At 47.4% G+C, this 25,592-nt stretch overlaps 2 protein-coding genes across 2 annotated transcripts; both read left to right on the top strand.

Annotated features, from left to right (window-relative positions):
• Nucleotides 1–284: 284 nt before the first annotated feature.
• LOC141994643 (zona pellucida sperm-binding protein 2-like) lies at nt 285–9,364 on the top strand. The gene is made up of 18 exons (XM_074964874.1): nt 285–331; nt 421–497; nt 697–780; nt 857–951; nt 1,357–1,518; nt 2,107–2,151; nt 2,412–2,576; nt 3,039–3,135; nt 3,238–3,419; nt 4,449–4,578; nt 5,657–5,838; nt 5,914–6,005; nt 6,107–6,231; nt 6,635–6,824; nt 8,157–8,292; nt 8,372–8,468; nt 9,026–9,112; nt 9,225–9,364. The coding sequence occupies exons 1-18, from the start codon at nt 285–287 to the stop codon at nt 9,362–9,364; spliced, it is 2,133 nt and encodes a 710-aa protein (XP_074820975.1).
• Nucleotides 9,365–15,079: 5,715 nt separating this feature from the next.
• On the top strand, nt 15,080–23,345 carry LOC141994644 (zona pellucida sperm-binding protein 2-like). The gene is made up of 18 exons (XM_074964875.1): nt 15,080–15,126; nt 15,216–15,292; nt 15,497–15,580; nt 15,657–15,751; nt 16,141–16,302; nt 16,886–16,930; nt 17,187–17,351; nt 17,814–17,910; nt 18,013–18,194; nt 19,228–19,357; nt 20,440–20,621; nt 20,697–20,788; nt 20,890–21,014; nt 21,418–21,607; nt 22,144–22,279; nt 22,359–22,455; nt 23,008–23,094; nt 23,206–23,345. Exons 1-18 carry the CDS (start codon nt 15,080–15,082, stop codon nt 23,343–23,345), a joined length of 2,133 nt encoding a protein of 710 aa, XP_074820976.1.
• The last annotated feature ends 2,247 nt before the right edge of the window (nt 23,346–25,592 follow it).

A 25,592-nucleotide genomic window follows, 5' to 3' on the forward strand; every position in this document is an offset into this window, starting at 1 on the left:
AAAAGTGAAGGGAAACAGAAAATTGTGCAAAGGGGCATACAATCCCCTTGAAAGAGGAGCTTTGACCCTAAGCCGCCCCCTCCTCACTGGTTGCGGCACAGAACAGGGCCAGGTGCAAACCATCAGCCTCAGAGTCAGCTGCTAGCAGGTGATGAGAAAGCATCCCAGGTGTTTTCCAAGAGCTGTTGGTGTGCTGGGGCTGCAGCCCCTCCAATATAACCCCTGTAGCTGAGTAGGAGGTGAGTTGTTCTGGTGTCTTCATGTGGGTGGCTTGACTCTCAGCCATGAGGTTACCTGTATTACAGCTAGGTTGGTTCTTTTACAGCATGTGGTAAGTGTGGGGTGGGTTGGTTAGGGCCCTGTATAGGGAGGGTTCTGTTTGCTGTGCTGGCTTCTGAGCATCTTCTCTTTTGTTTGCAGGCTGCTTCTTTTATTTGGCTGCCTTATAGTGCCCTTGACAGCTGGAGTTACTAGTTCCATGGCTCTAGACTTCCCAGGTAACCAGGGCATTCCCCTGATTGTGGTTGCAGGGGGGTGGACTTGTCTTGAGGCTGACAGGATAGTTTTATTGACCCTGGGGTGACTCTCCTCTCCATTTGCTGGAGTGAGTGGGTTTTAGCATACTAACAGCCTGTATGCTGTCTACTATCCTGTGTTGCAAGGAATTGATATCAGACTGCTCACTTTCCTTTGTAGGGACGGTGTCTTGTCACATTGACAAAATGTTGATTGGGTTTCCCAGAGAGCTTGGAAGCAACTTCTGGCAGGTCCATGTAGTTGGTAGGTATTGCTGCATGTTTAGCTAGGTTCTCAAGGCAACTTCTAGCAGCATAGCTGACCAGCTTCATCTTTCTAGATGCAAGTGGTGAAGAGATTGTAGACTGTGACTACATGGTGGATCATGAGAGGCTGATGCTAACTGCTCTGTATGTGAACTGCACCAGACTAGAGGTAAAACTGTCCCTCTGCTTTGGGAACATGCTCACTTGACAGAGGCTCTAAAGTGACTCCTACTAAGTGACCCAACACTGTAGTTGGGTCATGTAATGTACCCTCTCTCTTTCCTGGAAGACTCCTTCTCCCCAGAGCACCCATTGAGGTGGTGCTTCCATAGAATAATGACTAATTGAATGGCTCCCAACAAATCAAATTCCTTCCTTTGAGTAAGGATGCAAATATAGAGCCATTTTTAAAAACTAACCCTGCCTCTTCTATAGACAGCAACTTCAGCTGAAGTAAATTCTCAACTTGAACATGTGGCCTGTGAGGGCTGGCTCTAATTGCTGATCTGAGGCAACCTCTAGTAATGTAAAACTGCCACTGTCTTATTCTGACCAATGTGTTCTCTTGCTATAGCATGACCAACACCAGCTGAGACTAGAGCTGCTGGTGCTCAACGAGACTATTGCAAGGGACAAGAATGTAACCTACAGTATTGGCTGTGCTTCTCTTCAAGCAGATGAAGTCGTCCCTACTATTTTTACAGGAGCTACAAACTGTACTAAAGACTTCATGGCAGTAAGTGGGGCAGTTTGACAATCCCTTGGAAAGGGAACTGCTCTCAGCTGTAGAGAGGAGTCTGACACCTCAATGGCATCTCAGTCAAATCGTAAAGATGTGTCTGTAGACTCTCTTTGGGTGGTGGGAGTAAGGAAACAAGACTGACTGACAAGCAGGGTGATAGTGGATTTTCCCCTTCCTGATCTGTGGGAAGACTCAGGTTAAAGACTACCTTCTTATTTGTAAAAACTCTAGCTAGTTACCTTTACCACCTCCTTTGTGTGGGCTTCCCTGGCTAGGCTTGGCACAGCTTACTGAATTATGTAGACGCCTCTATTGGCTAATGCCCAGTAGCTGCCAACCTGGGCACAGGTGCACTAAACTACAGGGGGAGAACAGCATTTGCTGCTTCCCCACCTTGTTCCTCCAGAAACAAGCCAGGCCTCTAGCCACTGCAGCACTCTTCCTCAGAAGACTCCCCGAAAGCTTCCATTCCTCTCATCGGTTAGAGGCTCCTTGTTCCATTCACCACGGAAAGCTTGCTTGGTATCCTCTTCTCTTTGAACAGTGTGCTTTGCAGTCAGCTGCTGTCCTGTTTTCTTTCAGGTTGTGTTTCCAAGACTCCTTCCCAGTTTTGCTGACGAACACATGGTATGAAACTTTGGTCAAATTGGGGGCTGGGTGTGCAAAGTAACATGCCTCTAAAGTAGAACTGCTGCATGTAGGAACTGCCACTTTGGTGATGCTTGCTAAAGTAGCAAACTGGACCCTTCAGTATCTCTCTAGTGTTTGTTGGTTAGCCAAGCTGCCACTCACAGCAGTCTTAACACTTCTTAAAGATAAGAAGAATAACCCCCTTGTCTGGTAATGAAAAACCTTATGCCTGACTGACCAGAAGTCTCAAATTGCAGACTACAGAATCTCAGATGGCCTGGATACTGTCCGTAGATGATGGAACACGAACACACAGGCTAAGCCTTAGGCAAGCCATGCAGCAAGGGTATACATTCCTAGCTGACAGCAACAACCTAATCTTCCAGGTTTCTTTTGGTGCAACTGGAGTCACCTCTTACAAGGTAGGTGCACAAGCCTGTCTAGAGGCCAAAAGGCAAAACTTGCCATAGGCAAATGATGGTTTCTATAAATAGAAACCGTGAGAAGTCTCAGGCTTCTGAGGCTCACTAGTCTGAGCTATTGGGGCAGTCTGATTAGTCTGACTCTACATGCAGTCCATGAGGGCATCTGGAAATGGGAGTGTGTGAGAGCTACCTGCCTACTGAAACAGCTGCCGCTTGACTTCTGGCTATGACTCCATGTGGTGCATGAGGGCCTAGAATGGAGCTTGTACACCCTTCCCCAGAACTCCTGTGTGTAGGAGTAATGTGAAACAGCTAGGGTGTATCTCCAGTGGCTAACCTCTGAAGTCGCTTCAGAACTACAGCCTGGCTCACTGAATCCTAATCGACTTCTCTTATACCTGGCACTGGGAACTGCACTGTGAATAACCTGCTGTTCTCAACCGTATCTATCCTCTGCAGCAAGACAACCAGATGCTATATACTGTGGCATTCAAGCTTTCATATGGGCCTCCTGACCAGCGGCTAACTGTAGAATCAAGAATGATCTGTGCACCAGGTAAAACTTCCTCTCCTCACAGCGGAAGCTGGTCCCTCCTCTGACCCGAGAGGGACTTGTACCTTAAAATATCTCTGGAAACTAACAGAGCTATTCTTTCAGGTCCAGCAACCTGTAACTCCACACACATGACTGTTGCCATCCCAGCTTTCCCAGGGATCCTCTCTGCTGTGAGTATAGACAACAGAAACATTCCCATGACCCAACTCCAAGCAAATGGAATTGCTCTGGACACCAGAAGGGGCATGAAGCTGCACATCAGCAAAAGAATCCTGAAGTCCAGAGTAAGCTCCCTACAAACTAGTAATCTCTCCTTTAGGAAAGGTCACAATTGCCATTCATTCTTTTTGAAATGAACTGCAGAGTACTGGAGTAGAGAAGGATTTAGTTACAATCAGTCCGACTGAGGCATCTGTCTGGTCAGTGCCTTGGTATTGACTCCAGTCAGATCTTCTCATGCCACCACTTGGCAGCTGTATGTATTGTGACCCTCCCCCCGCCAACACAACCACCTCAGTCTTCCTAAGCATAACCTCTAATACAGCTAGAACTGTCTCCATTATGGCAACCTCTTTCCTGACACCCCCACAAGCCCCATCTCTACCAGCGCTCTCCAGATACATCTCCTAGAAATCTTCTTTGTGGACCATTCTAGCAAGGTCTGTCAACAAACTACCCCTTGCTACCTCATCAAATTCAGGCTGCTTGTTCTAGTATCCACAGTCCTGATCCTTCCCTTGTCTTGTCATGCCAGTAGCTCAACCCCTGGGCTTGCCTGGACAGGTGTCATGTCTGCTACTCCTAATCCTGAAGCACCATCCTGAAATTCTCCAGAAGGATATAGATTATCCCCAAGAGGAAGCTAGCCTAATAGGCTTAGATATGAAGAGGGAGGGAATACCATGCTGTGTTGCTGCTGATAATGTCCGTTTGGGGTCAGGAATGGTTCTGTGGACAGAACATAGCATGCTGCAATCTGATGCCCCTAAGTAAGAGTGAGTTCCAGTTGAAAGAAAATGGACCACATGCTGACTCTCTGTAAGGCCAAAAGTACATTTGAATGGCTCACTTGGAAGGTCCATCTAGGTCTAACATGCATCGTTCCATGAACAGACACTTCAGTTTCAGTCAGTAACTGACACTAAACTCTCCAAATCCCTATTACTTGACGCAGGAGACATATTAGAATGGCGGATAAGTATCCTTCTGAGACACTAATATTCCTGGCTAGATTAGTCCCGTCTAAATGACTGATTCAGAGGCCAAGTCTTAACTCAACTGCTACAAACTGTCATGGCCTCCCTCTCTTCCAGCTGTATGAGGAGAGCTGCTTCGGACTTCAGTCATACTTGGCATCTCTAAGATTAGCTTTCAACTTGCATGGAGAAATGGTGTCAATGGTGACTTATCCAGAGTGTCCCTGTGACCAACATGCACCAATAGGTAAGACGGTCTGTTTATCCTGGGAACTCTTTCTGTAGTAGTGCAGCTTTAGCTGTCCCTGAACTGCTGATCAACATGAGAGATGTCAAGCTTCCAAGATTTGCACTGTTGCAACTCAGTGGCTCCATGAAATGAATTTCCTTAATGCAGGAGACTGAGTAAGCCCTCAGCATGTTACGCTATGAATCTGGAGCGTCCATCTTTGATGGGAACACTTAGCCATAGGTTGAGCTCAGCTACAAGTGCAGATACGTCTGGTGCAAACTCCTAGTAGCTGGCAAGAGCAACTTCCGATGTAGGGGCTCTCTGTAGCTTTGTCTTGGAGCCCATTTAGTTGCGGTCATGTTTCCTGGGTCAAATATAGATGTCCTTACCACAAAGGAAGGACTGTTTCTTGGGTTGACATTTGGGTGACCTGGACATGACCTACTGCTTGGTGATGGGAGGCTTCACACAGTCTGATCACTTAACTCCTCTGAGAATCCACGTAGTAATGACAGCTCCCTTTTCGTGGAGGTGGCAGAAGGCACAACCAATCACAACTCCATCTGAGGACTTCTCCTTCTCCCCCCCCCCCCCCCATTTTGCAGCCAGTCAGCAGCTACTGGAGGGCTGTTTGTTCTGCCCTGCTCCACCCCTTATACTCCCTTAAGGATTGGCTCTGGTCCTGTGACACCCAGCCCTTGTTTACCTGCTCTACGGAGTAGGTGGTAGACTAGAACCAGACACCAGGTTCCCTTGCCTGAGCTGGTTAGGGCAGGCTAATGGGTAGACTCCAGCCTACCCTCCAATCTGATTCATCCTCCTAGAGCACTGCTTTGTGAGCAGTTTATGGGTCCTTGAGCTTCCGGGCATGAGCTGTTGCAGGATCCTTGCCCTCCAGATTATGCTCTATAAAATGGAGACCAGGGACAATCCAGTAGGTGCAGAACAATTCCTAGGGTCGTCAGGGCCCCTGCACACACAGCTCAGCTAAAACACTCGGTGTAGTTCCTCACTGAACTGATGCAGGGGCTGCCATAGCCCCATGTCCTGGAGTCCCCTACAGCAACCCATCCCAATTCCTTGAATGTTTCAGCGGCTGTGTGCACTCAGGATGGCTACATGGACTTTGAAGTACAGAGTGACAGGACAAAACCAGCCCTGGACTTGGATACCATCAGGCTAAGAGATCCTACATGCAAACCAGTCTTCAAGTCTCCCTCAAATGACATGGTTCGGTTTCACGTCCCACTGAACAGGTGTGGGACAAGGCAGAGGGTAAGTGTCAGGACAGTGACTGCTAAAGGCGCTCCAGTGGCAGGGCAGTCACTAAGACTCCTGTATCCCCTGTAGTTTGAAGGCGAGAGGACAACTTATGAGAATGAAGTGCGTGCCTTGTGGGCAGATCAACCGCCACGCAGGATTTCTAGGGACAGTGAATTCAGGTCAGTCCACAACTCTGCTGGTGACAGCCCATCGCAACACTAAGCAAAGTGACTGACTGCAAATAGCCAGCTAACCTGATGCTGCGCATTCTGTCTTTCAGGCTGACCGTCGTGTGCACCTACAAAAGTGGTGATGCGTCCCTGAGCATAAGGATAAGCAGTCTCCCTCCTCCAGTTTCTTCAATAAACCAGGGTCCTCTCTCCTTGATCCTGCTGATCTATCCAGGTAAAGCTTGCATCTAGCCGCAAATTGTGTCCAGGGCAGAAATGAAGCGATTCCCTCCATAGTCAAAGGAGCTCTTCAGTCCCTACTATCCAGAGAAGTAGACCCAGAGACATTTTGATATCTGGGGGTGGCATGATTCCATCACTGCTGGTCTGTGACCTAGACCTGGCAGGCTAGGTTTTAATAGAGCCTCTTCGTGTGGGGGAATCCAGTAGGGATGTTGGGTTAAGGAAGCTTTTTCTCTCCCTGTGCAAGGAGTTCACCTAAAGCACCCACTAGCTGTGTCCTTCTAGGCACCTACAGTACCAGACTTCTTACACAGCTGGCTGCTTCATCTCTCTAGATTGAGATTCCGACCTATTGTGAACTGGGCTGTCAACTCTGCCGTACTTGGTTTTTTCAGATGACTCCTACATGGAGCCCTACAGTGACGACCAGTACCCTATTGTGAAATATCTGCGGCAACCAATCTTCTTGGAAGTGCAAGTTCTGAACCGCAATGACCCCAACATCCGACTGGTACTGGATGACTGTTGGGCAACAACATCGCAAGATCCAAGCTCTCTGCCCCGGTGGAACATTGTTGTGGATGGGTAGGTATATTCCAACTGCTGTAGGAACATAGGTGAGGCTGGCCTGCTCAAGTGTTTCCCTGAAATGCTATGCAAAGGCTTGTTGGAGCTGTGAGCGCCATGTTCCTCACATGGATGTGGGAGCAAAGGGTTGCTGTCTGGCTATGATCTGATCACACAGTGTAGGTCGCTCTAGCCTTAGGTCAAGCTAGACATTTGAGAGTGCACATGCTCAAGGCCTGAGTGTGTAAATGCTTTGATACTAAACTGGGAGGAGTGGTAGATAGGATACAGAGGGACCTAGACAAATTGGAGGATTGGGCCAAAAGAAACCTGATGAGGTTCAATAAGGAAAGTGCAGGGTCCTGCACTTAGGACGGAAGAACCCAATGCACAGCTACAGACTAGTGACCGAATGGCTAGGCAGCAGTTTTGCGGAAAAGGACCTAGGGGTGACAGTGGACGAGAAGCTGGATATGAGTCAGCAGTGGGCCCTTCTTGCCAAGAAGGGCCCATGGCATTTTGGGATGTATAAGTACAGGCATAGCGAGCAGATCGAGGGACGTGATGGTTCCCCTCTATTCGACATGGGTGAGTCCTCATCTGGAGTACTGTCCAGTTTTGGGCCCCACACTACAAGAAGGATGTGGATAAATTGGAAAGAGTCCAGCGAAGGGCAACAAATGATTAGGGGTCTGGAACACATGACTTATGAGGAGAGGCTGAGGGAACTGGGATTGTTTAGTATGCGGAAGAGAAGAATGAGGGGGGATTTGATAGCTGCTTTCAACCACCTGAGAGGTGGTTCCAGAGAGGATGGTTCTAGGCTATTCTCAGTGGTAGAAGAGGACAGGACAGGACAAGGAGTAATGGTCTCAAGTTGCAGTGGGGGAGGTTTAGGTTGGATATTAGGAAAATCTTTTTCACTAGGAGGGTGGTGAAATACTGGAATGCATTACCTAGGGAGGTGGTAGAATCTCCTTCCTTGGAAGTTCTTAAGGTCAGGCTTGACAAAGCCTTGGCTGGGATGATTTGATTGGGGATAGGTCCTGCTTTGAGCAGGGGGTTGGACTAGATGACCTCCTGAGGTCCCTTCCAACCCTGATATTCTATGAAATGCCAACTGTCACTCAATGGCTCACAACTGAGGTGACTCAAAACCTCAATGAATTGCTGTCCTAATGCAGGCTTCCAAGCTCTGGCAGATCTCTAGGGAACAGTATTGAGGGTCTCTTGGGTAATGGACTAAATATTAAACTGGAATGTTAATGATGCAAACCTTCCAAGACTCTTCTTGCCTGACATCAACGCTGACCTTTCTGAGAAGCTGCCTTTCTACATGATCTCCTGTAGGTGTGACTATGAACTAGATAACTACAGAACCACATTTCATCCAGTGGGCCTAGCAGTCAGCTATCCCAACTATCGCCAGAGATTTGAAGTGAAGACCTTCGCCTTTGTAGCGGGTGACAAGGCTCTCACTAGCCTAGTAAGTGCAGTCCCTCTAGCGCTAGCTGAAGGCTCGGGCTTCCTGTGCTCCAAATGTCTCTCCCTTATCTTTGCTCTAGGTGTACTTCCATTGCAGTGCTCTTCTCTGTGACGGACTTCACCCAGACTCCCCTCTGTGTTCAACACGATGTCCTCCCTCAGCCAGAAACAAACGAGGTAGGATTTAATCACTGCTGGCAACTAGAATGTCACATAAACATGCTGTCCTACTACAGCAGAATAATGTAGATGTGAAAGGGAACTTGCTAGGTCTCCTAGTCTCCCGCACTCAACCAGGACTAAGTACTAAGTATCTAGCCCAGCTCTACTTTCCTTTAACAACCACCAGTGACCAATTCTGCAAACCATCTAGGTAACTTTGTTCCAGTGCCTGCCTACCCTTGCAGTTAGACATTAGGAGGGAAACCTTTCCTAACCTAAACATCCCTTGCTGTGATTGAAGCCCCTGATTTATTCTCCTTATAAAGAAGGTGATCCAGCACTGTGGTCAGTGGAAAGTCTTCAAGCATGTCAAAGTAAGGTAGCGCTCAGTTGTCTTTTCTGGACTAAACAACCCACTTTTCCACCTTCTTGTAGGCCATGGTTTCCTAGACCTTGAAGCATTCCTATTGATGGTCTCTGGACAGAACTGGAATATAGCCAGTTAGCTTGCTATATTTGTGGGTTTCCAGACTCCAGTTAGTCAGAATTATGTGGTGACAAATCTCTTGCAGATGTTGTGGTGCAAGCAGAGAACTCCGGTGTAGCAAGCTTACCTGGTCCTGTTCGCTTTGTAGCAGATGAATGGCCTTCAACCCAAGGTATGGAACAAATGCCCTCTCCTTGACCTAACTGAGGCATGTTGTTGCCAAGCCAAGTTATGGCATAATTTGGCCACTAATTTGTGGTTCTACCTTTTTTCCCTCCCTACAGAAGAAACTCCACTGAGAGAAGGAGCATGGACCACTGTAGTAGCAGCAGCTACCATGGTCCTTGGCCTGATGGCCACTGCACTGGTGTCAGTGGCTCTCTTTAAAAATCTGAAGAGGACAAAATCTGTAATGGGAAAGTGATACGCTAAATGACTTGTGATAAAATAAACTGCTGGTGCACTAGTTCATGGTGGACTCTCTCCTTTATTTCAGAAGTAGCCACTTCTGAAATCTAGCTTCTAGTTTCCAACAGAAGCCAGTGAGACTTGGCCTATGTCTAAAGCCCAGACAGACCAGCCAGCCAGTCCCATGGTACAAAATGTTAACTCAATAGTAACTGCTAGCCTGACAACTGTCCTAATTCCATTGTTTAATTGTCATAAGTACCTATTCTACTATACAGCTGCTCCTTACTGTTCAGTTAATGTAGTAGGGTGAAGGCACTTGTATTGTTGCTGGTGTTTTTAGAGCCCTTTTCCCTGTAGATAGACCAAGGAGAGACTGAGCCTAATCTCAACCTAACCTACAGTCATCATTAAGGTGACAACCCTAGGACTTGGTCTTTGTGCTAAAGAGCTCCATGTTTCCTCTGATCCTATCCACGACTCAACCAGTAGAAGTTAATGCCCGTCAGTACATCCGCAGTAGCAGCAAGGTAGATCTAAAATGCAGGGCTAGTACACAGACTCTTGCAGGAGATCTGGTGTTCTTTATACCAACCGCACCATGTCTAGCACTAATGAAACCAACACTCCTAGTGCCTATTACAAAAGCAATTGGACTCACTACACTAGACACCATGGGGCATTTTTGAGGAGACAACTGCATTCTAGAAAATGTTGTGCTGTCTGTCAACCTTCCGCTACTCTTCTAGTTAACCCAGGCAGTTGCAGGGCTAGGGTCTCCAGCCACGCTCTGTGTAGCTCAAGTGTCCTGGCATAGTGGTGGTGACTCTTGCAGATAGTAGCCACTACACTAGGCTTAAACTTAGGCCAACAATAGGGGTTTCATAAAGCGGTCCTCCATAGCTGTGGTCTTCTGTGAACACCAGCTCCCAGAGATGCAGCAGTCCTGATTTTCAGAATTGGCAATACTTGCCCTACACAAAACATAGAGCCACACAGCAGTTGTTGACCAGTAACTGGACCTAGAAAAGTAGACTTGTCCAAAACAAGATCTTGCTAAAATCAGCCCTGTCCCTTCTGAGTCTTTGACAGGGTTATTTTGGCAACATCTCTTCTCTGACAATTCCATGTGGGCTGAGGTACCTACGCTACATGCAGAAAGTGACAATTGATCAGGAATAGGCAGTTTTGTGCCAAACGTGTGGGGGTGGGAATGCAGGAGTTAGGCTTGGTTTTTGGCTGGGTGGGTGGGTTTGTTTTTTTTCTTGCCTGCAGGGCAGGGGGAAGAAGTCAGGGCTCCACACCAGGTGGATCTAATCACATAGTGTTGGGGTTCTTGTTTTGAAATGGGATTAGCTTGAAGTTTTCTTTAGCTTACTTTGAAAATGAGTGCTTATTTACTGCATAACAGATGCTACCTTGAACTGGAAAATTTAAATGTCCCTACCTACTCTGGCCATGGCCTTAGACCTTCAAGCATAAGATCAGTGAGGATACTTCCATAAAGGCAGGGTAGCCAGAGAATAGAGCCATCGTTAAATCTAAAGGATCGCAGTTCGTAAAAAGTGAACTCTTCATCAGGCTATTTACACCCCCTTCAAGGCTGAGTAACTTGCCTGGCTGACAAAAGACTTAGCTGGTTTAAGAAACAACTGAAAAGCAAACTTCCTCACAATTGCATAATTAACTTGAGGGCCCTCTCCACTGGGGGTGGACAGTAGCTTAACCCTAGTGTCAGCTATCACTATACTAGCATTTAAGGTGACTGTATTCTCTATAGCTGCTGCTTTCCTAGATGTGCAAAATTGCTAGGATCTCTAGTGCCATGGAACTGAACACTTACTACACATCTTCCCCTCTCCCAAAATACTGTGCTTTCTCTCTCAAGTTAGAATTTAATGGGATAAATTGTCTGAACTTGTGATTTTTTTTTTCTCTGCATGAATAACTGTAAATATTGCTTCCTAATTTCCTCCCCTACGTAATCCTTTAGGCTAACTATAGCTACCTTCGGATGAGAGCAGTGCCTGTTCCTCTTGCTGTTTGAGGATCTTTTGTTGGAATGACTGAGTATTCCTGTCACCTAACCCTACTCCATTTCTCATGTTTGTATATCAAGGGAAGCTCAAGTAATAGCAGTGAGGAAGCACTGTTAGAGGGCTGCTGGCAGAATCTGAGGAGGCTTCCAGTGAGGATTTCTCCCCCTTCCACTCCCCACAGTACCTCTCTAGGTAAATCACCTTCCTTGCTCTAAGAACTCTATTAGGAGGCCTAGTCCTGTATATAGTTCTCTATATTGCCTACACTGTGCAAGGGGCAGTGAGATGTTTGGGCCTATGTTGCCCAGGCTCCAGAAAATGCAGGGCCTGGGAGGGCCCAGCTTCACCAATGTTGAGGGCAGGTCTTTCCCCAGGCCCCACCTGCTACCCCTGTGTGCCTCACCTGGAGCATCCCTGCCTGCTGTGGGCAGCTGCCCCCTGCGGTTCCGTGGTGCACTCCCTCGCTGGCCGCTGCCAGCGACAAGGGAGCGGCACTGGGGGCAATCTGAGGTGGCTGCTGCACCTGACTGCGGGGGACTTATCCTGGCTGGACCTCCTGAGTAACAGCTGCGGAGGACTTGGATGAGTGTTGCACTGGGGAGGGGCCCTCCTCCCTCCCCAGTACTTGCTGCTGCCAGGGGGGTAGAGGGCTGGGGGGAGTTCTCCTCTCTGGCCCCCAGCCCCAGGGCAGCCTGCTTTCTGCATCCCAAATCCCTCAGCCTTGGCCCAGCCCTGCACCCTAACCCTCTGTCCGAGGCCAGAGCCTGCAAGCAGCACCCAAAGTCTCTCTCAGAGTCTGCACCCCTCCTGCACCTAAACTCCCTCCCAGAGCTTTAGGCAGGTGTGTGGGGGTGGGACTTGGACTCATTCTGGGCACCACCCAAAATTAGCAGAGCTGCTGCCCCTGGCAAGGGGTGCGAAGAGATGCCAGGGAGCAAACACAGTTTTCAAAGCTCTGCTATCTCACTTAGCGTATGACTTGAAATAGCATGGTGGAAAGGAGACTAATGCTAGCCTCATATAGCCAAAATTCAATTGCAGTGTATGCATTATGCTTGCAAAGAGGACTATTAAACAGATAATGACCAGACCTATCCCTGCTAGTGCTCTTGGTATATGAAAGTAACCGCCTCTAAAAGCAGCCTATCCTCTGCTCTTCTACTGGTGTAGTGTCAAACTGCAAAGGATTTAATTATCAATGTTGCACGTGCTCAGCACAGCATTTGATGTGGCGTGAGAGAGAGCACGAAACTGTGGGCATCTGTGGTAATGACAACACTTCCAGGTTTTGACTTGTAGGCAAATACACACACATTCACATACTTTTGGTTAATCAGAAAACCAGAATGCCTTTTTGGGGATCTGAAACTGTTCCTAGTCACCTTTCCTGGACCCCTTAGACATAGTCTGCAGTCTCCCAGGGGTCCGTGGACTCCAGGTTGAAAACTGCTGCTCCATCTGATTAATAAGTAGTACAGACACTCTAGGAACCAGCTGTGCAAGTAACCAAGTACCCTCAGTGCCTGATAAAGCCAGTAACTGCTAAGGGGTGGCAGCAAGTTGCAGGACCTGTCCCTTGGTGAAGAACATCATGGGAGCAGCCAGGCACATAATTCATTTCTGTAGGGAAGTGGCCTGGACAATGAATGCACTATTAGCAGGGGAATTAAACTAAGCCTATCTGGACTCATTGGTTTCTGAATAAAAGTGAGGCACTAGAAGTTGTGTGTTTTCAAAGCTACTTTTTAGGAAGATGGATATTTGAAGGATTTTTAGAGCAGCGTTGTTCCTACCACTGCAATTAAAGGTCTGTTGGCATTTCCTTGCAAATCCTTTTTCTTTTTCTTCTTGGGGAACAAATACAACATTCAAAGCTAGGATAGAGAGAGAGGCCCAGATCCTGAAAGGTATTTAGGTGCCTAACTCCCATTTCTTTCAATGGGAATTACCTTTGAGGTTTTGGGCCATCCTACCTTACGAAAGAGATGCCAGCCTTAACTTTGAATTTTCCTCCACTCTTTGTTTTAGTTTTGGAGCAGAGATATACCTTGTCCAACTGGTGTTGGAGCTGCTTTATGGAGTTCACTATCAAAATGTGCCTCCATTGTCTTACCTGTTAAATTTTGAAACAAGAACCTTTGTGATTTCTCCCATGCTGCCCCTCACACCTGGGAGGAGCTCCCCATCAACATCACAAATTCACCTCATTATTCACCTTCAATCCCTCCTCAAAGTCTCCTTTCCTGTGATGCCTACAAAAGACTTGACAATACGTAGGCCGCTGGAGTGGTGAGACCACTGCCCACCATGCTGAGCAATCCTGTTTCCTAGTTTCCTTGTATTCACCTGTCTGATTGTTTGTGCCCTTCTGTTGTCTCCTGTCTTATACTTAGGCTGTCAGCTTTCTGGGGCAGGAGCTGTCTTTTGGTTCTGTTTGTACAGTGCTTAGCACAATGGGGTCCCGGTCCCTGATGAGGGCTCCAAGGCACAATGGTAATACAAATAAATAATAATTGTAGAACTGGGACTGCATTCAATATTGGTCTAGTGGTCAGCGGAGATAACTAGATAACAGGACCCTGGATACCTCTGTGGCTCTGCCACTGACTTGTGGCCCAGTCCTTCAAGTAAAGTACCTGAATTCATGTGCTAGCTCTTCTCTTTGCTTCCTGTGTGACCTTAGCATTAATCACTCTGTAACATAGATCCCTGTCTGTATAAATGGGGATCATAATCCGTCCTTTCTCCCACCCTTCTTCTGTGTTGTCTCTTTAGATTGTGAAGTCTTTGGGGCAGGACTGTCTCTCACTGCATTCAACAGCACCTAGCACAAAGAGGCCCTGATCACGGGGGGACGGAGGAGTGGGGGGGGGCAAAGTGCTACTATAAAGCAAATGCTAATTAAGTCGCTTTGGCCAAATCACTTGATCTCTTTGTGTCTCACTTTTCCCCATCAATAGAATAGGGTTCAACAATGTGTTTCTAGTCCTTTCCATCATACAGATTAATACTGATGACAACCATTCCTCTACTTCCCCGAGGGTTGGGAGGATTCATTCACATTGGTAACAACTATGGCAAACTAGATATTGGGCAAACTGTCCCTCCTGAACAGAACTACCCTGGCAATGAAGATTTCCCGGGCGGGGGCTACTGAGGATAGTTCCCAAGCGTGGGGTGACCTACAAGCCCCACGGCTGAGCACAAGGCTGTTTTAGTGGGCAGAAGAGCCCAGCAATGCCAAGTGTTCCCCTTGGTAAGGGGCAAAGGGCTAGGGGAGCTTAAGGCTGCCACACAAAGGGTATGTCTGTTTCTAGCTCATCAGCTATTTTGCCCCATCTTCCAGCGGAGGGAGAAAGGCGGTGGAAGAGCAGGGTGAAAGCAAAAATGGATACGAAAAATCATCTTAAAAGTGAAGGGAAATAGAAAATTGTGCAAAGGGGCATACAATCCCCTTGAAAGAGGAGCTTTGACCCTAAGCCGCCCCCTCCTCACTGATTGCGGCACAGAACAGGACCAGGTGCAAACCATCAGCCTCAGAGTCAGCTGCTAGCAGGTGTTGAGGAAGCATCCCAGGTGTTTTCCAAGAGCTGCTGGTGTGCTGGAGCTGCAGCCCCTCCTATATAACCCCTGTAGCTGAGTAGGAGGTGAGTTGTTCTGGTGTCTTCATGTGGGTGGCTTGACTCTCAGCCATGAGGTTGCCTGTATTACAGCTAGGCTGGTCCTTTTACAGCATGTGGTAAGTGTGGGGTGGGTTGGTTAGGGTTGTGTATAGGGAGGGTTCTGTTTGCTGTGCTGGCTTCTGAGCATCTTCTCTCTTGTTTGCAGGCTGCTTCTTTTACTTGGTTGTCTTATAGTGCCCTTGACAGCTGGAGTTACTAGTTCCATGGCTCTAGACTTCCCAGGTAACTAGGGCATTCCCCTGATTGTGGTTGGAGGGGTGGACTTGTCTTGAGGCTGATAGGACAGTTTTACTGAGCCTGGGGTGACTCTTCTCTCCATTTGCTGGAGTGAGTGGGTTTTAGCATACTGACAGCATACAGGCTGTTAGTATGCTACTATCCTGTGTTGCAAGGAGTTGATATCAGACTGCTCACTTTCCCTTGTAGGGATGGTGTCCTGTCACATTGACAAAATGTTGATTGGGTTTCCCAGAGAGCTTGGAAGCAACTTCTGGCAGGTGCATGTAGTTGGTATGTATTGCTGCATGTTTAGCTAGGTTCTCAAGGCAACTTCTAGCAGCATAGCTGACCAGCTTCATCTTTCTAGATGCAAGTGGTGAAGAGATTGTAGACTGTGACTACATGGTGGATCATGAGAGGCTGACGCTAACTGCTCTGTATGTGAACTGCACCAGACTAGAGGTAAAACTGTCCCTCTGCTTTGGGAACATGCTCACTTGACAGAGGCTCTAAAGTGACTCCTACTAAGTGACCCAACACTGTAGTTGGGTCATGTAATGTACCCTCTCTCTTTCCTGGAAGACTCCTTCTCCCCAGAGCACCCACTGAGGTGGTGCTTCCATAGAATAATGACTAATCGAATGGCTCCAACAAATCAAATTCCTTCCTTTGAGTAAGGATGCAAATACAGAGCCATTTTTAAAAACTAACCCTGCCTCTTCTATAGACAGCAAATGCTCAACTTGAACATGTGGCCTCTGAGGGCTGGCTCAAATTGCTGATCTGAGGCAACCTCTGGTAATGTAAAACTGCCACTGTCTTATTCTGACCAATGTGTTCTCTTACTATAGCATGACCAACACCAGCTGAGACTAGAGCTGCTGGTGCTCAACAAAACCATTGCAAGGGACAAGAATGTAACCTACAGTATTGGCTGTGCTTCTCTTCAAGCAGATGACGTCGTCCCTACTATTTTTACAGGAGCTACAAACTGTACTAAAGACTTCATGGCAGTAAGTGGGGCAGTTTGACAATCCCTTGGAAAGGGAACTGCTCTCAGCTGTAGAGAGGAGTCTGACACCTCAATGGCATCTCAGTCAAATCGTAAAGATGTGTCTGTAGACTCTCTTTGGGTGGTGGGAGTAAGGAAACAAGACTGACTGACAAGCACGGTGATAGTGGATTTTCCCCTTCCTGATCTGTGGGAAGACTCAGATTAAAGACTAGCCTTCTTATTTGTAAAAACTCTAGCTAGTTACCTTTACCTCCTCCTTTGTGTGGGCTTCCCTGGCTAGGCTTGGCACAGTTTACTGAATTATGTAGACGCCTCTATTGGCTAATGCCCAGTAGCTGTCAACCTGGGCACAGGTGCACTAAACTACGGGGGAGAACAGCATTTGCTGCTTCCCCACCTTGTCCCTCCAGAAACAAGCCAGGCCTCTAGCCACTGCAGCACTCTTCCTCAGAAGACTGCCCGAAAGCTTCCATTCCTCTCATCGGTTAGAGGCTCCTTGTTCCATTCACCACGGAAAGCTTGCTTGGTATTCTCTTCGAACAGTGTGCTTTGCAGTCAGCTGCTGTCCTGTTCTCTTTCAGGTTGTATTTCCAAGACTCCTTCCCAGTTTTGCTGACGAACACATGGTATGAAACTTTGGTCAAAATGGGGGCTGGGTGTGCAAAGTAACATGCCTCTAAAGTAGAACTGCTGCATGTAGGAACTGCCACTTTGGTGATGCTTGCTAAAGTAGCAAACTGGACCCTTCAGTATCCCTCTAGTGTTGGTTAGCCAAGCTGCCACACACAGCAGTCTTAACACTTCTTAAAGATAAGAAGAATAACCCCCTTGCTCGGTAACGAAAAACCTTATGCCTGACTGACCAGAAGTCTCAAATTGCAGACTACAGAATCTCAGATGGCCTGGATACTGTCCATAGATGATGGAACACGAACACACAGGCTAAGCCTTAGGCAAGCCATGCAGCAAGGGTATACATTCCTAGCTGACAGCAACAACCTAATCTTCCAGGTTTCTTTTGGTGCAACTGGAGTCACCTCTTACAAGGTAGGTGCACAAGACTGTCTAGAGGCCAAAAGGCAAAACTTGCCATAGGCAAATGATGGTGTCTATAAATAGAAACCGTGAGAGGTCTCAGGCTTCTGAGGCTCACTATTCTGAGCTATTGGGGCAGTCTGATTAGTCTGACTCTACATGCAGTCCATGAGGGCATCTGGAAATGGGAGTGTGTGAGAGCTACCTGCCTACTGAAACAGCTGCAGCTTGACTTCTGGCTATGACTCCATGTGGTGCATGAGGGCCTAGAATGGAGCTTGTACACCCTTCCCCAGAACTCCTGTGTGTAGGAGTAACGTGAAACAGCTAGGGTGTAACTCCAGTGGCTAACCTCTGAAGTCTCTTCAGAACTACAGCCTGGCTCACTGAATCCTAATCGACTTCTCTTATACCTGGCACTGGGAACTGCACTGTGAATAACCTGCTGTTCTCAACCGTATCTATCCTCTGCAGCAAGACAACCAGATGCTATATACTGTGGCATTCAAGCTTTCATATGGGCCTCCTGACCAGCGGCTAACTGTAGAATCAAGAATGATCTGTGCACCAGGTAAAACTTCCTCTCCTCACAGCGGAAGCTGGTCCCTCCTCTGACTCGAGAGGGACTTGTACCTTAAAATGTCTCTGGAAACTAACAGAGCTATTCTTGCAGGTCCAGCAACCTGTAACTCCACACACATGACTGTTGCCATCCCAGCTTTCCCAGGGATCCTCTCTGCTGTGAGTATAGACAACAGAAACATTCCCATGACCCAACTCCAAGCAAATGGAATTGCTCTGGACACAAGAAGGGGTGTGAAGCTGCACATCAACAAAAGAATCCTGAAGTCCAGAGTAAGCTCCCTACAAACTAGTAATCTCTCCTTTAGGAAAGGTCACAATTGTAACTAAATCCTTCTCTACTCCATCTGTAGTCTGCCATTCATTCCTTTTGAAATGAAATCAGTCCGACTGAGGCATCTGTCTGGTCAGTGCCTTGGTATTGACTCCAGTCAGACCACCTCATGCCACCACTTGGCAGCTGTATGTATTGTGACCCCCCCCCCCCCACAACCACCTCAATCTTCCTAAGCATAACCTCTAATACAGCTAGAACTGTCTCCATTATGGCAACCTCCTTCCTGACACCCCCACAAGCCCCAGCGCTCTCCAGATACTACATCTAGAAATCTTCTTTGCAGACCATTCTAGCAAGGTCTTGTCAACAACCTACCCCTTGCTACCTCATCAAATTCAGGCTGCTTGTTCTAGTATCCACAGTCCTGATCCTTCCCTTGTCTTGTCATGCCAGTAGCTCAACCCCTGGGCTTGCCTGGACAGGTGTCATGTCTGCTACTCCTAATCCTGAAGCACCCTCCTGAAATTCTCCAGAAGGATATAGATTATCCCCAAGAGGAAGCTAGCATAATAGGCTTAGATATGAAGAGGGAGGGAATACCATGCTGTGTTGCTGCTGATAATGTCCGTTTGGGGTCAGGAATGGTTCTGTGGATAGAACATAGCATGCTGCAATCTGATGCCCCTAAGTAAGAGTGAGTTCCAGTTGAAAGAAAATGGACCACATGCTGACTCTCTGTAAGGCCAAAAGTACACTTGAATGGCTCACTTGGAAGGTCCATCTAGGTCTAACATGCATCGTTCCATGAACACACACTTCAGTTTCAGTCAGTTACTGATATTAAACTTTCCAAATCCCTATTACTTGACCCAGGAGATGTATTAGAATGGCGGATAAGTATCCTTCTGACACACTAATATTCCTGGCTAGATTAGTCCCGTCTAAATGACTGATTCAGAGGCCAAGTCTTAACTCGTCCTGCAAGGGGACAGAACTGCTACAAACTGTCATGGCCTCCCTCTCTTCCAGCTGTATGAGGAGAGCTGCTTCGGACTTCAGTCATACTTGGCATCTCTAAGATTAGCTTTCAACTTGCATGGAGAAATGGTGTCAATGGTGACTTATCCAGAGTGTCCCTGTGACCAACATGCACCAATAGGTAAGACGGTCTGTTTTTCCTGGCAACTCTTTCTGTAGTAGTGCAGCTTTAGCTGTCCCTGAACTGCTGATCAACATGAGAGATGTCAAGCTTCCAAGATTTGCACTGTTGCAACTCAGTGGCTCCATGAAATGAATTTCCTTAATGCAGGAGACTGAGTAAACCCTCAGAACATTACGCTATGAATCTGGAGCATCCATCTTTGATGGGAACACTTAGCCATAGGTTGAGCTCAGCTACAAGTGCAGATATGTCTGGTGCAAGCTCCTAGTAGCTGGCAAGCACAACTTCCGATGTAGGGGCTCTCTGCACCTTTGTCTTGGAGCCCATTTAGTTGCGGTCGTGTTTCCTGGGTCAAATATAGATGTCCTTCATTTGCTGGTAAGGACTGTTTCTTGGGTTGACATTTGGGTGACCTGGACATGACCTACTGCTTGGTGATGGGAGGCTTCACACAGTCTGATCACCTAACTGCTCTGAGAATCCACATAGTAATGACAGCTCCCTTTTCATGGAGGTGGCAGAAGGCACAACCAATCGCAACTCCATCTCAGGACTTCCCCCCCCCCCCCCGCCCGCCCCCCCCCCCATTTTGCAGCCAGTCAGCAGCTACTGGAGGGCTGTTTGTTCTGCCCTGCTCCACCCCTATACTCCCTCAAGGATTGGCTCTGGTGCTGTGACACCCAGCCCTTGTTTACCTACTCCGTAGAGCAGGTAGACTAGAACCAGACACCCAGTTCCCCTGCCTGAGCTGGTTAGGGCAGGCTAATGGGTAGACTCCAGCCTACCCTCCAATCTGATTCATCCTCCTAGAGCACTGCTTTGTGAGCAGTTTATGGGTCCTTGAGCTTCCGGATATGAGCTGTTGCAGGATCCTTGCCCTCCAGATTATGCTCTATAAAATGGAGACCAGGGACAATCCAGTAGGTGCAGAACAATTCCTAGGGTCGTCAGGTCCCCTGCACACACAGCTCAGCTAAAACACTCGGTGTAGTTCCTCACTGAACTGAGGCAGGAGCTGCCATAGCCCCATGTCCTGGAGTCCCCTACAGCAACCCATCCCAATTCCTTGAATGTTTCAGCGGCTGTGTGCACTCAGGATGGCTACATGGACTTTGAAGTACAGAGTGACAGGACAAAACCAGCCCTGGACTTGGATACCATCAGGCTAAGAGATCCTACATGCAAACCAGTCTTCAAGTCTCCCTCAAATGACATGGTTCGGTTTCACGTCCCACTGAACAGGTGTGGGACAAGGCAGAGGGTAAGTGTCAGGACAGTGACTGCTAAAGGCGCTCCAGTGGCAGGGCAGTCACTAAGACTCCTGTATCCCCTGTAGTTTGAAGGCGAGAGGACAACTTATGAGAATGAAGTGCGTGCCTTGTGGGCAGATCAACCGCCACGCAGGATTTCTAGGGACAGTGAATTCAGGTCAGTCCACAACTCTGCTGGTGACAGCCCATCGCAACACTAAGCAAAGTGACTGACTGCAAATAGCCAGCTAACCTGATGCTGCGCATTCTGTCTTTCAGGCTGACCGTCGTGTGCACCTACAAAAGTGGTGATGCGTCCCTGAGCATAAGGATAAGCAGTCTCCCTCCTCCAGTTTCTTCAATAAACCAGGGTCCTCTCTCCTTGATCCTGCTGATCTATCCAGGTAAAGCTTGCATCTAGCCGCAAATTGTGTCCAGGGCAGAAATGAAGCGATTCCCTCCATAGTCAAAGGAGCTCTTCAGTCCCTACTATCCAGAGAAGTAGACCCAGAGACATTTTGATATCTGGGGGTGGCATGATTCCATCACTGCTGGTCTGTGACCTAGACCTGGCAGGCTAGGTTTTAATAGAGCCTCTTCGTGTGGGGGAATCCAGTAGGGATGTTGGGTTAAGGAAGCTTTTTCTCTCCCTGTGCAAGGAGTTCACCTAAAGCACCCACTAGCTGTGTCCTTCTAGGCACCTACAGTACCAGACTTCTTACACAGCTGGCTGCTTCATCTCTCTAGATTGAGATTCTGACCTATTGTGAACTGGGCTGTCAACTCTGCCGTACTTGGTTTTTTCAGATGACTCCTACATGGAGCCCTACAGTGACGACCAGTACCCTATTGTGAAATATCTGCGGCAACCAATCTTCTTGGAAGTGCAAGTTCTGAACCGCAATGACCCCAACATCCGACTGGTACTGGATGACTGTTGGGCAACAACATCGCAAGATCCAAGCTCTCTGCCCCGGTGGAACATTGTTGTGGATGGGTAGGTATATTCCAACTCCTGTAGGAACATAGGTGAGGCTGGCCTGCTCAAGTGTTTCCCTGAAATCTGTGCAAAGGCTTGTTGGAGCTGTGAGCGCCATGTTCCTCACATGGATGTAGGAGCAAAGGGTTGCTGTCTGGCTATGATCTGATCACACAGTGTAGGTCGCTCTAGCCTTAGGTCAAGCTAGATATTTGAGAGGGCACATGCTCAAGGAGTAAAGTGTGTAAATGCCAGCTGTCACTCTAATGGCTCACAAGTGAGTGACTCAATCTGTCTCTACTAGAAATGAGTTGCTGTCCTAATTCAGGGGAATCTGCCTGAACTTGCAAGCCTGCAACAGTGCAGAGGATCTCTCTCTCTCTCTCTCTCTCTCTCTCTCTCCTGGGCAATGTACTAAATATTAAACTTGAATGTTAATGAGACAAACCTTCAAAGACTCCCTTCTCTACCTGATTTCAACTCTGACCTCTCTAAAAAATCTGCCTTCCTTCCCTCCCCTCCCCTCCATGACTTTCTACATGTATCTTCTATAGGTGTGACTATGAACTAGATAACTACAGAACTGCATTTCATCCAGTGGGCCTAGCAGTCAGCTATCCCAACTATCGCCAGAGATTTGAAGTGAAGACCTTCGCCTTTGTAGCGGGTGACAAGGCTCTCACTAGCCTAGTAAGTGCAGTCCCTCTAGCGCTAGCTAAAGGCTCGGGCTTCCTGTGCTCCACATGTCTCTCCCTTATCTTTGCTCTAGGTGTACTTCCACTGCAGTGCTCTTCTCTGTGACGGACTTCATCCAGACTCCCCTCTGTGTTCAACACGATGTCCTCCCTCAGCCAGAAACAAACGAGGTAGGATTTAATCACTGCTGGCAACTAGAATGTCACATAAACATGCTGTCCTACTACAGCAGAATAATGTAGATGTGAAAGGGAACTTGCTAGGTCTCCTAGTCTCCTGCACTCAACCAGGACTAAGTACTATCTAGCCCAGCTCTACTTTCCTTTAACAACCACCAGTGACCAATTCTGCAAACCATCTAGGTAACTTTGTTCCAGTGCCTGCCTACCCTTGCAGTTAGAAATTAGGAGAGAAACCTTTCCTAACCTAAACATCCCTTGCTGTGATTGAAGCCCCTGATTAATTCTCCTTATAAAGAAGGTGATCCAGCACTGTGGTCAGTGGAAAGTGTTCAAGCGTGTCAAAGTAAGGTAGCGCTCAGTTGTCTTTTCTGGACTAAACAACCCACTTTTACACCTTCATGTAGGCCATGTTTTTCTCGACCTTGAAGCATTCCTATTGATGGTCTCTGGATGAACTGGAATATAGCCAGTTAGCTTGCTATATTTGTGTGTTTCCAGACCCCAGTTAGTCAGAATTATGTGGTGACTAATCTCTTGCAGATGTTGTGATGCAAGCAGAGAACTCCGGTGTAGCAAGCTTACCTGGTCCTGTTCGCTTTGTAGCAGATGAATGGCCTTCCTTCCAAGGTATGGAACAAATGCCCTCTCCTTGACCTAACTGAGGCATGTTGTTGCCAAGCCAAGTTATGGCATAATCTGGCCACTAATTTGTGGTTCTACCTTTTTTCCTCCCTACAGAAGAAACTCCACTGAGAGAAGGAGCATGGACCACTGTAGTAGCAGCAGCTACTGTGGTCCTTGGCCTGATGGCCACTGCACTGGTGTCAGTGGCTCTCTTTAAAAATCTGAAGAGGACAAAATCTGTAATGGGAAAGTGATACGCTAAATGACTTGTGATAAAATAAACTGCTGGATGCACTAGTTCATGGTGGACTCTCTCTCCTTTATTTCAGAAGTGGCTAGTTTGGATATCTAGCTTCTAGTATCCACCAGAAGCCAGTGAGACTTGGCTCATCTCTAAAGCCCAGACAAACCAACCAGCCAGTCCCATGGTACAAAATGTTAACTCAATAGTAACTGTGCTAGCCTGACAACTGTCCTAATTCCATTGTTTAATTGTCATAAGTACCTATTCTACTATACAGCTGCTCCTTACTGTTCAGTTCATGTAGTAGGGTGAAGGCACTTGTATTGTTGCTGGTGTTTTTTAGAGCCCTTTTCCCTGTAGATTGAGCCTAATCTCAACCTAACCTACAGTCATTAAGGGTACAACCCTAGGACTTGGTCTTTGTGCTAAAGAGCTCCATGTTTCCTCTGATCCTATCCACGACTCAACCAGTAGAAGTTAATGCCCGTCAGGACATCAGCAGTAGCAGCAAGGTGGATCTAAAATGTAGGGCTAGTACGCAGATTCTTGCAGGAGATCTTGTGTTCTTTATACCAACCGCACCATGTCTAGCACTAATGAAACCAACCACTCCTCGTGCCTATTACAAAAGCAATTGGACTCACTACACTAGACACTATGGGGCATTTTTGAGGAGACAACTGTATTCTAGAAAATGTTGTGCTGTCTGTCAACCTTCTGCTACTCTTCTAGCTTACCCAGGCAGTTGCAGGGCTAGGGTCTCCAGCCATGCTCTGTGTAGCTCAAGTGTCCTGGCATAGTGGTGGTGACTCTGGCAGATACTAGCCACTACACTAGGCTTAAACTTAGGCCAGCAATAGGGGTTTCATAAAGCGGTCCTCCATAGCTGTGGTCTTCTGTGAACACCAGCTCCCAGAGATGCAGCAGTCCTGATTTTCAGAATTGGCAATACTTGCCCTACACAAAACATAAAGCCACGCAGCAGTTGTTGACCAGTAACTGGACCTAGAAAAGTAGACTCATCCAAAACAAGATCTTGCTAAAATCAGCCCTGTCCCTTCTGAGTTTTTGACAGGGTTATTTTGGCAACATCTCTTCTCTGACAATTCCATGTGGTCTGAGATACCTACACTACATGCAGAAAGTGACAATTGATCAGGAATAGGCAGTTTCATGCCAAATGTGTGGGGGTGGGAATGCAGGAGTTGGGCTTGGTTTTTGGCTTAATGGCTGAGTGGGTTTGGTTTTTTATTGCCTGCAGGGGGAAGAAGAGTCAGGGCTCCACACCAGGTGGATCTAATCAGAGTGGTGGGGTTCTTGTTTTGAAATGGGATTAGCTTGAAGTTTTCTTTGGCTTACTTTGAAAATCAGGGTGCTTATTTACTGCATAACAGTTGCTACCTTGAACTGGAAAATTTAAATGTTCCTACCTACTCTGGCCATGGCCTGAGACCTTCAAGCATAAGATTAGTGAGGATACTTCCAAAAAGGCAGGGTAGCCAGAGAATAGAGCCATCTTCTTACTAACTGCTATCCTTAGACTTAAAGTGAACTCTTCATCAGGCTATTTACACCCCCTTCAAGGCTGAGTAACTTAGCTGGTTTAAGAAACAACTGAAAAGCAAACTTCCTCACAATTGCATAATTAACTTGAGGGCCCTCTCCTCTGGGGGTGGACAGTAGCTTAACCCTAGTGTCAGATATCACTATACTAGCATCTAAGGTGACTGTATTCTCCACAGCTGCTGCTTTCCTAGATGTTCAAAATTGCTAGGATCTCTAGTGCCATGGAACTGAACACTTACTACACATCTTTCTCCCCCCCCCCCCCCAAAAAAAAAAATTCTGTGCTTTCTCTCTTAAGTTAAACTCTAACGGGCTAAATTGTCTGAACTTGTGATCTTTTTTCTCTGCATGAATAACTAAATATTTCACTGCTTCCTACTTTCCTCCCCCACATAATCCTTTAGGCTAACTATAGCTACCTTAGGATGAGAGCAGTGCCTGTTCCTCTTGCTGTTTGAGGATCTTTTGTTGGAATGACTGAGTATTCCTGTCATCTAACCCTACTCTGTTTCTCATGTTTGTATATCAAGGGAAGCTCAAGTAATAGCAGTGAGGAAGCACTGTTAGAGGGCTGCTGGCAGAATCTGAGGGGGCTTCCAGTCAGGATTTCTTCCCCCTTCCACTCCCCACAGTACCTCTCTAGGTAAATCTCCTTCCTTGCTCTAAGAACTCCATTAGGAGGTCTAGTCCT

The sequence above is a fragment of the Natator depressus genome, chromosome 10, assembly GCF_965152275.1.
Source record: "Natator depressus isolate rNatDep1 chromosome 10, rNatDep2.hap1, whole genome shotgun sequence".
Taxonomy (NCBI): domain Eukaryota; kingdom Metazoa; phylum Chordata; order Testudines; family Cheloniidae; genus Natator; species Natator depressus.